A 12,593-nucleotide genomic window follows, 5' to 3' on the forward strand; every position below is an offset into this window, starting at 1 on the left:
ACCGTTAGATTTGAATGAGACAATTTATTTTACACTCATAATGATTCAAAGAAATTTATTGAGGTAGTTGCTAGGTTTGTGTGTCAGTGAGTAGAGTGACAATACAAATGTTAGAAAAACTAAGACATAGAAGGTTTAACTTTATTGAGCAAAAAAAGCATTTTCCATGAAGCGTAAATTTATTCTATTGTAGAAAACTAAATAAGGTTTTTTTTATATTGATACTAAGAATGGCTTTACTATTAGAATTTGAGAAACCTTCATTTCATAAATGAATAAAATTTTCTTTTTCAGAACATTTTATAAGCTAAAAAAATGGTCGGTAAAAAAAAAAAAAAAAAAAAAAAACAAAAAAAGTCGGGAGCAAAAACTTTGTTAGGTGATTTTCATTGACTTTAGTTTGCTGAATTTAAAACGGTTTACAGATTTATTCTATCACGTCTAGTTTTTGAGCTACACTCATCACTATTTTCACTATAATCTCCAAAAAACTTATTTCCAATTAGTAAATTCTTTTTGATGTTTAATCAAAAATATATATTTTTTCGGTCCAAATCATAAGACGCAAACTAGAATTTTGTTCAAAAAAACCATTAATGACTTTGAAAAAAACAAGCAACATTTTGATATATTTATCAAAAATTTATTTTCAATATCTTTGAGAAAAAAAAATAATTTTGAAAAAAAAAAAAAAACAAATACGAAGTTTTAATATGGCATTGAGATTTCATAGGTAATTTTTCAAAAAAAAAATAACTTAACGGTGATGTAATGTGACGTCAAATATACCCAAAAACGCGTTTTTGACTTGTTAATATTCAATTATTTAAAAAAATGTGAAGTGCCAGTAAAATTTTGACTTCGGATTCAGACTCAGCTCACAAAAGTCCGTAAGAAAAGTAGGGTTTGGTTCATGCTCTATTTTCGTTGCTGACCAGTGAAATTTGCCTCCGCAAGAGTGAATTCCTCTGTGTACACGAAAAAACGTGTAAATTGATTTAGAAACAAGGCAGAAACTAACACAGAAAAACTCACTCTTCCGGAATTGGGGCCCTAAATTTATGTCAAAAAAGTGTCAATCATGACTTAAGAATTAATTAAAAAAAAAAAGGTTGGCAGAATTTTCATATGTATTTCTAAACTAATATCCTTCAATGTACCAAATTGTATGACTTTTTGTCAAGACCAGTGAGTAAAAACACTTGCAATTTTAAGAAATCAACTTTGAATACTGGTGTATAAATTGGTGAACATTCATTAATTTAAAAATTGATAAAATAAAAAAAAAATGGTGCATTTGTCAAAAAAGGTGGTACAAAAATTATACCATTGTCTTTTCTGTACAAAATTTCAACATATTTTTAAAAACTCCGTGCGAAAAATACACCGATATTCTGAAATTTTTATAGGGATCGGGTCAAAATTCTGGCTTCAAAATTCTGCTTTTCCAAATTCTGCCTTTTTAGCGAAAATTCTGTTTCTCAAAATTCTGCTTTTTAAAATTCTGCTTTTCAAAATTCTGAAAGCATTATATTTGAACAAAAAAATTCTGCCAATTCTGTTTTTTTTTTTTTTATAGCATATGCACTGGCTTAAGAAAAATACACCTCATTAATGTAATTCAACATTGGTACTTTCCTAATTTTTTTTATTTAAGTGTCGCAAATATTTTTTGAATGCCATATAGGTACAGACTTTCTTTCAAATAAAATATGTAAACTAATTGGAACCGATATTGTTTGATACAAAATATTCCTTTTCTTATTCAAATTTTTGAACATTCATCTATATTTGATAAATTAATAAATTTTTAATTATTTTCGGAAATGTTTTATATTAAACCTTTTCTTAAAATTTTCAAATTTATTCATTCATAAAACAATAATTTCCTAATACGCATTTAAAAAATGACAAATTTTCAAAAAGATGATTTTACAGAATTCTGAAATAAACTAAAAAAGGATTTGGAAAATGTTAAAAAGCGAGCGCTTTTTAATATTTTTCAAACCCTTTTTTAATTTTTTGCAGGATTTTGAAAAGCAGAATTATGAAAAACAGAATTTTGAAAAGCAGAATTTTGAAAGCAGAATTTTGTAAAGCAGAATTTTGAAAGCAGAATTTTGATAAAAGAATTTTGACCCCGGCAGAATTTTGACCCCAACCCATTTTTATAATATACCATTAATTTTTAACAATATACTTTGGTGTAGGAAGTACAACCTGACATAAAATTCACCAAACTACATAAGTTGGTGACGTCATATTTTTTTTCAAGAAAAATAAAGACAGCGATTAATTATTTTGCTATATATATCGACTTAATTATCCCGCATTCTAAGTTTTTTTTTCGATTCGTATGAGAACGCTTGTAACAAAATGTAAAAACGACAAAAAAAATTATAACTTTTGAAGAACAGATTTTCAATAATAAAAAAATCAATAATTCATTGAAATTTTCTAAGATCTCATCTATTTTCAAAAGTAACTAAGTTGGCATATTTTTCTTTGCTTACGTCATCCGTTTAGACAGTAACTAGCTATATGTTCTAATAAATAGACAGGCAGAACGACGCGACGGACCTTCTTTTTCATAATCAAAAATTATATTTGGAACTCTGCCAAGTTTTTTCATTAAAGTTGTAAAAATACAAAAAATTAAAAAATTATTTCATTCAAAATAACAACAACTATATATTTGTGTTTTTTCTATTTATTTTCAGGGGATTCAATTATTCTTAATTGCCAAGCCGATGGCACACCAACACCAGAAATTCTATGGTACAAAGATGCTAATCCCGTTGATCCATCCTCTACTGTTGGCATCTTTAATGATGGTACCGAGTTACGGATCTCCACCATCAGAAACGAGGACATCGGAGAGTACACCTGCATTGCACGCAATGGTGAGGGACAAGTCTCCCATACGGCCCGTGTTATAATAGCGGGCGGCGCTGTAATCATGGTAAAAAGAAAAAGATGACAAAACAAATTCAAAAAAAAAAAAAGAAAAAAAAAAAACAAGAAAAAAAATTAAATAAAACACAAAATTTATTTTTATATTATTTTCTAAATTTTACACAAAAAAAAGTTACACAATTTTTTCTTGTTTAGTTTACATTTTTACTTAGTTTTTTTTTCGATTTTCTTTTAATTAAATAATTTAATTTTGTTTTGTTGTTTTATAATAACTTTCATTTCCATTTAGTTTTAGTAATTTTTTTAAATTATTTTTTTAATTTAATTTGAACAGAATAAAAATTGGCATTTTTGTTAATTTTCATTTCCCTAATTTTCCACACTATAGTTAACAAAATATGATTATTGTTGAATTGGCAAATAATAACTTAAATGAATTTAATTGAGATTTAAAATTTAGAAAAAAAAATTGAAAAAAAAAAATCGAAATCGAAAAGAAAAGAAATAATTAATAGCCAAAATGAAATATTTTCGGTAGTTCTTGTGTTGTTGTCGCCCCCTATTGAATGATTCGTGTTAATTATCCTTAAAAAACCCACCCCCTTTCATTTACCTATTTTACATAAAAAAAATATTTATCAAATTCATTAGATTTAATGCATTTTTTGCATTTTCAGAGCATTAATTTTGCAACAAAAAAAAATTAATTATTATTCTTATTATTATTAATTTATTTAATAAATGTGTTTCCCATTTTATTTCATAAAAAATTTCAAATCAAACAAAAAAAATTCAATTGGAAAAAGTAAAAAAGGACAACAAAAATTATCAACCTTCTCTTTTTCCAATTCGGGTTTTTTTTCTTCAAATCACCACGCATATTTCATTTGCTTTAATTTTTAAGAAAAAAAAGAAGCAATATTTGTTAAAAAAAAATATCGACAGTATTCATATTTTAGTTAAAAAAATGAAAAAAAAAAAACATAACTTTTTCAATCATCATTTTTTTGTTGCTATATTTTTAAAAGTCTTGGGTAATGCGGTTAATGGTTTTCAATGATGTTAAAGCAAATACATACATGAAGTCATAAGCATTCATTAGTTTTGATCGAAATGTTTTAGAGTTTGATGTCGATTCATTTTGGTAAAAAAAAATTGAACAGTTGAACTTTTTCAAGAAATTTTTTTCCAAAATTTGGGACAAAAAAACTACCAATTTGTTAATGCTCCACAACATTATGATTACTAAAATTTACTAAAAAACTTACATTTTGTATAAATTATCAACAGTTATTAGTGATATTATTTCCATAATTGTATACAGGATGTTGCCGTATTTATGTACATCCTTTTTCTAATAGTCCTTCTTTTATTCAACCATCTGTTATCATATATCTATGTATCGAAGAAGAATAGGAGGGAATACTATAACAAAACACTTAGACTTTAAAAAAAAAAGTAATAAAAATATCTATATGTGGCAGACTCTTTTCCCACTGTCATTTACTCAAACAAAAAAAATTTAATATTTCCATAACTACTCTTCAATTATTATTCAATACCTGCAATTGTATTTTTCATATGAAAATTTAATGTTTAAAAGCACACTTGCTCACAATCAATCTCTAAATATACTCACCAAATCAGCAAAAATTACAAAAAAAATTCCAGAAAATAAACAGCTGACTTTGAACTTGTTTTGACACACCAAACACTTTACCACAAAAAAAAGAAGTGCATTGTATGATCCCATGTATATTTAGCATCCGCTTTGTAAAAACTTTAATTCAAAATTTTGATTTTTAGAAAATCGACTTTTGTCCAGCTTTTCGACCAGAATACTCCTATGTGTGTCGAAGGGATAGCGAAAACATTTTATTTTTTTTTTTTTCTTAAGTAATTTCCGACATGATTTTATGGTGAGCTAAAATACAATTGCATATTTTAGGGGAAACAATATTTTGAAAGAATTGTACTCTTTACCTTTTTGTCATAAAATTTAGAGTAAAGTGATACGGGTAGTAAACGACTTAAGCCCACTGAGCACACATAGCTAGCTTTTGTTGCATTTTAATTGAAGAAAATTTTGTCAGCTTTCCACAGCCTAAACGGGTGGAGGGATTTTCTTCAAATTTGGTACAGATAATATTTATGGAATTATGAATGTTTTTTTTGTATATCTCGCTTAGAAAGTGTACAAATTTTTCAATTTAAACCAAATATCTCGAAAACGGCTCTAAGGATTTTGATTCAACTTTGCAGACGTAATATTCAAAGCGATTGCAATAAAACTGAATTTTTATTTTTTCCAAAAAAAAAAGTCAAATAAAAAAAAAAACAATTTTTTCATTTAACAAAATTTTGCCCTAAATGTGTTTTAGTTTATATAGAGCCAGCTCTTAAAATCTACAAGTAAACTAACATAAAAGTGCTTTGAACTGCAAGAGCAAGTACGTGCAACCCCAGTCGTGCATTAGGATGTACTTGTATCTGTTAAATAATCCCTGCCAATTGAAAATCGTTAGAGTGTGTACTAACATAGGTAGTTGCAAAAAAATATTATTAATAAATAAATAAAATAAAAATATTTTTCTATTAATAAATATTTTCTAAAAATTTGCAAAAAAAAAAACCTTATTGCAATCCAAACTTAAAAATAATAATTCGAAAAAAATCACCTCTTTTTCAAAAAATTGATTTTTCAATAAAAAAATGAAATATTTAAAAAAAAAACAAACGAAAAATGTCATTTTTGAAAATTTATTTATACATATAATTAACGATTGATTTAGCGCTTTCGTTTAAAATTTCCCGTTGAAATCAGTTGTGTAGTTAACGAGAAGTTCAGGAATGAAAAAAAAAATGTTTTTAAACTTTTGTACTTTCAATGCCGTTAGTTTTGATCCTTAAAAAAAATTCAATTTCCTCTCTGAAACGATTAACTACCAAGTTTGAAAAAAAAAAAAAAATCGCTCCAGTAGTTGAGATTGTAGCTCGAGGTATACATATAATCAGGGTTGTAAATATCAATAAAAAAAAAATGCTGTTGAAATTTAAAAAAAATATTTATTGCAAATAAAAATAATTTGCATTAGAAAAAACTGCAACTGAAAAATTCACTTAAAAAAATGTATTCTTCAACAAGTAAAAGTATTTACTGTTTTTACACCTCAGGCCAAATTAACGATATGGAGCTCAAAATAGCCAAAAAAAAAACTACCAAGTAATTCTTTTGTACGGATGGCACTCTTATTACCTTGCTTTATTTCATAGCATCCTTTATGTTTCTCTATTTTGTACTTGCGACTCTTCAAATTTCACTTATCTGTTGCAATCATGATAAGTTAACTTGATAAACGTATGTTCAACTTTGTCTGTTTTATTTTTATTCATTCATTCAGAGTTATTATTTTGAATTGAAAAATGTAAGTAGAATTTCTTGACTTTGAAATCTTAAGAATAGATTGTGAGATCAAAAATACCTTTCAAAGCTATTTTAAACTCTTTAAAAGAAAAGAAACAGAACATGATAAGAAATATTTTCCATGTATTTAAACGCAGCTGTCAAAATTCTCTCCTTTTAGATTTTTCTAAAGGTCCTTGGTTCTTTTAACGAAACATTATGATAATTAGAAGTAATAAACTAGTGGCTATAAGTTAAATGTTAGATTTTTATTTCTCAATCTTATAAATAAGTTATTTTATACTATTATTTTTATATTCGAAGAAATACTTCATTATTTTCTAACAAATTTCTGACTAGGTATTTTCTTAAAAACTTTGAATTGTTTTTTTTTTCATAGTTTCTAAGAATTTAAAACTTAGATGAAAGAAATCTCTTTACCACCTTCTCAACTGTTGCTTTATCTGTCTTCTTTTAATCTTAACTATTGTAACAAACTTTCTAAGAAATAGGGATCTTTTGTAAGGAAAACAGGTGTTTAGTTCCTCTGATATTTTCTACCCTTCAACAATTATTGTGTTTCATCACGAACTACCTATTTAAACTTTAAGTCAACTCTTGACGACTTGCCTCAGCTTACAAGTTGTTAATTTTATTTCAACTAAAACATTAATTCACCATCAACAACATAAATGCAGTCATAAATAGCTTTTCCAAAAATAACTTAGTTAGGTACTTTTCTGAAATTCATTGTATCAACTTTCAACTCTCTTGTCATTCAGTTCATGGTTTATTATAAATTAAACAATTGAGTTTCAATATGAGTACAGAAATAGGGTATTATGATGTATTCACAACAATATAACAAAAGGTTCATAATTTATATTTTTGTTTGCAAAGGAATTATAATAAAATACCAAAAATTATATAACAACAAACAATAAAGGTTTATGTGCATAATACATACATAATATGCATAATATATTTGTAGGTAGGTATAAGTACTAATGTACTTACTTACATTAAACATAAAAAATGTCACAACCTTTAAACAAAAAAAAATGGCTATTAAGCGCACGTCCGTTGTTATATGGGGACGCTGACTTTGTCTAAAAAGCAATTGTTTTGTGTGGCTACAACGTTAACAATGAAACAAAAATTAACTTTTGTTTTTAAATTTTATTTTAAACTAAAAAAAAACACTGCCAGTTATTTAATTAAAATTTTCAAGTGAACAAAAGATGTATACAAAATTTTAAAACAAAAGAATGTGAACAATAAATTAAAAAATACAAAAATATATAAAATGCTTTTACAAAACCATTCTAGGGCACTCAATCTACCTTTTATAATATTGTATGCAAATATTTTTGAGTACATAAGTATAATTAAATAATTAAATAGCATCAATTTTATAAAGTGGCAAGGAAGAAAAAAATATAGAGGGCTAAGGTAACTTGTTGGTTACTTCGTGTCCTCCTATTCTTAAATAGGAATTAAAACTTATTCTTAAAATTTCCTTACCTGGCTCTGTGAAAAATTTTAACGTGCTACAACGGCACATTGAGCTACTTTAAGAAAGGACACCTTTTCTTCATTATTTACTTCTTCATCATAATCTACTGTTGTTGTTTCACTTTGTCTGTTTAGTCGTTTCACTTTTTCTTGTTTCGTTCCTCATCCAAAGAAATAATATTGCGAAAATCAACAAAAATAAACGAAAATTATTTCACCATTATTCAACCTGTGATACTAATCGAGGCAACCCGTAATACTTATGATATTTGCCAGGGAAACCTGTGATACTTTCTTAGAAACCTGTGATACTTATAGTCAATCTGAATAACTTATCAGGAGAACCTGTGATATTTACCAAGGACATCTGTAATACTCTCCTGAACAACCAATGATACTTATTAGGGGAACCGGTAAATTTGTGAAAACTGTGATACTTTCAAAAAGAACTTTTGATATTCTTGCGGCGAACTTGTGATACTTTTCTAAGCATGATGATGCATACCAGGGTAAACTGTGATACTCTGCTATGTTAAATATTCAGAGAAATCTGTGATACTTACTTGGAGCACCTGTGATACTTATTGGGGCAACCTGTAATATTTGCCAGGGCACCCTGAGAAACCTGTGATCAAACCGAATAATTTACCAGGGAAACTTGTGATACTTTCACGGTCAACCAGTGATAGTTACCGGGAAACCAATTTCTACAGCATAATGTTATACTTCGCAGTAGAACTTATAAATTTTTTTCGAACAGCATGTGATAGTAACTTGGGCAACCTGTGATACTTTCCTGTGCAACAAGAAGTGATACTTTTCTGGGCGTCTGTGATACTTATTTGGAAAACAGAAAATGTTTGCCAAGGTAATCTATGATACTAACCTGGGAAATATTTGTTATTTACGGTCAATCCGATTAATTTACCAAGGAAACTTGTCATATTTTCAAAGCTGTGATACAATTTTCAAAACTGTGATACTTTGCAAAAGAACATGTTATACTTTCTGGGCAGCTGGTGATACTTATGTATTAACCAGGACATCCTGTGATACTTACCAGGCAACATTTAATTCTTAAAAGGGAAACCTGTGATATACCATCAATTGGATGGCCTGGTAAATTCTACAATATCTTAAGTAATATCGAGCTATTGCATTGCACCGAAAAACAAAATTAATAACTGCTCCTTCTAAGCCAATGAATTGATCCATTAACGTTGCATTCCTTAAGTTAAAAGGTTTTTTCTGCTAAAAATAGCAGATTCATATGGATCCTTGACTTCTTCGATAAATGAACTGTAAAAGTAACCCATTGCCTCAGATCAATAGATAGCCTCGTTTAATTTGAAAAAATTGATCCCGTTAAATCAACGAGTGGTCTAATTAATTTAACCAGTTTTTCTGTTAAAATCAACAATTTGCTGCTGTATTTCAAAAGCTTTCTGTGTTAAAATTAACGAACTGTCCTAGTCAAATTGAAAGTTAATCGCTCCAGTTAAATCTATTGATTGACCCGGAAATATCAATAAGTTGATTTGAAATTAAACTATTCCTTCACCTTTCAAAGAACCAAGCTCCCTTTTTAACAACATCTCTGTCACCTCTTACTGTTTCATTTGCATTTGAGAATTTTGTTTTCATTTTTTTGTGTTTGATTAGTAAAAGAATGAGGGTGAATAATAAATTTGTTTAAACTTTCCGTCACAATTTATCCCTATTTTTCAAAGGCTAAAATTGAACTTCTTTTTTCCAATGCAGTTAAAGCCAAATAGTATCTACTCCCTTAAAATCCCTCCATTGACTCTAACAACAAAGACGCCAAAAACTCGCTGAAAAACTTTTCCAGAGAAAATGGTGAAAGCACAAAACAAAACAAAAAAGACGACAAAGAAAAAGACGAAAAAAAAACAACAAGAAAAAGGAAAACTTTTTCTAACTCTTATAATGAGTTCGCTTATTTTATGCTATCGCTATTGTGACACAAAGTTTCTAATTTAATAAATTTATTCGAGCTTATATGAAATTTTTGGGCTATAAGACTTTTTGGGTTGATGTTGTTATATTGCTTTGTATTTTTTTTTTTTTTTTTTATATTGGTATTTTCAATGTATTGGTGTACTTTGCAGGATGTATGTATGTATGTGTTGAAGAGAAATTAATATTAAAACTTTTAATACTTTTTTTCTTCTTTTGAAATAAATTTATTCAATCTCGATGGGGGTTCGAAAAGAAAAATAACTTGAGACGCGATTGAATTTTGAATTTGCTTTTTAATGCGCTACCACAAGAACGTACAGAGTAACCCGCTGATTATATATTAAGAACTCACTAAAAACAAACTTAATTAGCCTTAACCGTCTTTGTGTGTGTGTGTTCTGGTGTTTGTTTGTGTTTTTTGTATGAGGAAGAAATTTTGTGTTAAGGAGACGTGTTTGTTTTTGTTATTGAAAATTAATTTGAATTTGTGTTAAAATCGTTATGCTTTTGAGGTTAATATGAATGAGGGCTTGATTTTAATCTTCAGGGGATTTTTCTTCATGATTTTTTTTTTTGTTAAAAATTTCTCTTAAAATTGTAAATATATTTAGTACAATGATGATGAGATGAGCTGCATTAAAATGAATTAAGCACTACATTTTCACTTCACTTTGCTTACATTTTCAAACGGATTAAAAAATTGTAATTGCTAATTACAGTGCAAAAGTCTATAAAAGCTTAAACTTTTTAATAAAATTTTGTGTTTTTTCATTTTTTTTTAAACGAAGACAAATGTGTTGAGTTTACTCAATTTATGGTGATTACCACATTATTATAAGTGCAATTCCCACACAAAATTTTCACAAAAGTTTTGAAATTCGACAGAAATAAAATGCACAACTTGGTCGAACGTACTTGCTTAGAAGCCTTTTTTGTGAGAATTTATAAAAAATAAACAAAACAAATTTAAAAAACATATAATCTGCTTTTTATTGCAAAACACGGTTTTAGAAGAATTTGAAATCCAAGCCATTTGCTCTCTTATATACCTAAGAAACAAAATTTTTTAAAAAATGAGCAAAGCTTTAAAAAACTTTATGAACCCGTATCAAAATCTTGATTAAGGAAAATATGCTATGTTTTCAGAAAAATATTCAATATATATGCATCTTTACGAAATTCATAACCCCTTAAAATAAAAACTACGCATTCAAAACTTATAAGAACGTAGGTATTTAATATTTCGTTTACTTTAAAAGTACAAGCTTTTTTCACGAGTTAATAAACAAAACAAATTATTCAGAAATCGCAAAATTTTTTTGAGTTGATTAAATAAAACAGCATTTCTAAACCGACCCCACTGTGCGGCGAGGAGAATGAAAAATAATCAAAACCCTCTTGACCGACAGATTTTTAAATCTTCAGTGAGTTCATGACATTCACTGATTGTGTCAACTTCATTTTTTATTCTTATTTGGTAAAAATAATAATTTACAAAATAGTCTTTAATTTATGAAAAATTATCGTAAAAATAGGAATTTTGCCATTTTTCGACAATTTTCAAAACGCCAGAAGTCCTTAAACAATTTGAACCATGTTTGTTTCTACTTAATATTTAGCTGATAAAAGAGTTTTCTAAAGCTTTTATGTATTTACAAAAAATAATATGTTAGGGTGGTCAATTTTTTTTTTTTTTTTCTAAAAACACAATTTTAAAACTTTTTTTTTCAAGCTTTAGGGACGATCTGGAGGCAGAAGTTATTAACCGATTTTGATAATTTCTTAAACCCTTCTTAGTCTTTAACATTCACAACTTTTCCGGGCTATTAGGATTTGAAATTCGACAAAAAAAAAACTGTTTTTTTTCGACCCACCCTACTACGCATATGAAATCAAGAGTTTTGGGTTTTTTTCCTTGAGGAATTATTGAGAGTCTTGCTAACGACCAAAATTTAAAACCTTATTTTCTTAAAAAAAAAAAACTGCTTTAACGGCTTAAATTAAAATAATTTGTACTGTAGGTACCTACTATATTTTGAACAGATCCTACTTTTAAAATAATAATACAAAAAAACTTAATTTTGAAACCATACATGTCATAGACACGTTTCTGTACCTCTTACTTTCTAATTTTAACGAATTTTTTAATAGATTTTTTTATACGGTCGCTTTTGTTTACATGTTACATAACTTAAAACAAAAAAAAAAATAGTTTTACTTGTAGATTAAAAATTGATGAAATTTTGTTTTAGTTGTTTTGTTTTTGTTTTTAAGAAACCTTTTTTTAAATACGGGCTATCTTTGGTGCAAAACATTTAAGCAAACTGAAGAGTCAAAACGTAAAAGAAATTATCAATAAACACATTTTTGAATCTCGAAAAACCTTTTTTTTTGTTTTTTTTTTTTGAATTTCAAAGGCGTCAAATGTTTTTTTTTTTTAATTTCAGTTTTGAGTATTCATTAATATTTTTGTAGGAATAACATTTTTTTGTTTTTATAAGTACACAAGTTATTTTTTTTTTACGGATATTTTACAAAAAAGCTTTAACATTCTTCACTATTTTTAACATTAGATCAAGTGCCTGTGACACCTGAAAGAAAAGCCTAAGTTAATTTGACTAGAAGAGCAAGTGTTTGTCGAATATTAGTGCATTTAATTGCTTTATCAAAAATATTTCTGACGAAACCTTTATAAAATATTATAGAAACATACCTTCGCCATACCTGCAAGAGTATTTGACTGTTTTCAATATTAAGTAATTATTAGGATCTAGTCGAT

The 12,593-nt window shown here is 27.3% G+C and overlaps 1 protein-coding gene across 13 annotated transcripts in view; it reads left to right on the plus strand.

The window, feature by feature from the left end:
* Nucleotides 1–12,593, plus strand: part of LOC129905734 (protein turtle) — a 703,160-nt gene that overhangs the window by 633,272 nt on the left and 57,295 nt on the right. For 12 of the 13 annotated variants that reach the window (XR_008770639.1, XM_055981294.1, XM_055981293.1 and 9 more), the window contains exon 6: nt 2,721–2,962. Coding sequence is in view for 12 of the 13 variants with exons in the window: in XM_055981294.1 (XP_055837269.1) it covers nt 2,721–2,962 (242 nt within the window). In the remaining variant the exon portion in view is untranslated. Of the gene's footprint in view, nt 1–2,720; nt 2,963–12,593 lie in introns of those variants that run through there. The other variant, XM_055981300.1, reaches the window with a different exon arrangement.

The sequence above is a fragment of the Episyrphus balteatus genome, chromosome 1 (assembly GCF_945859705.1).
Source record: "Episyrphus balteatus chromosome 1, idEpiBalt1.1, whole genome shotgun sequence".
Lineage (NCBI taxonomy): Eukaryota > Metazoa > Arthropoda > Insecta > Diptera > Syrphidae > Episyrphus > Episyrphus balteatus.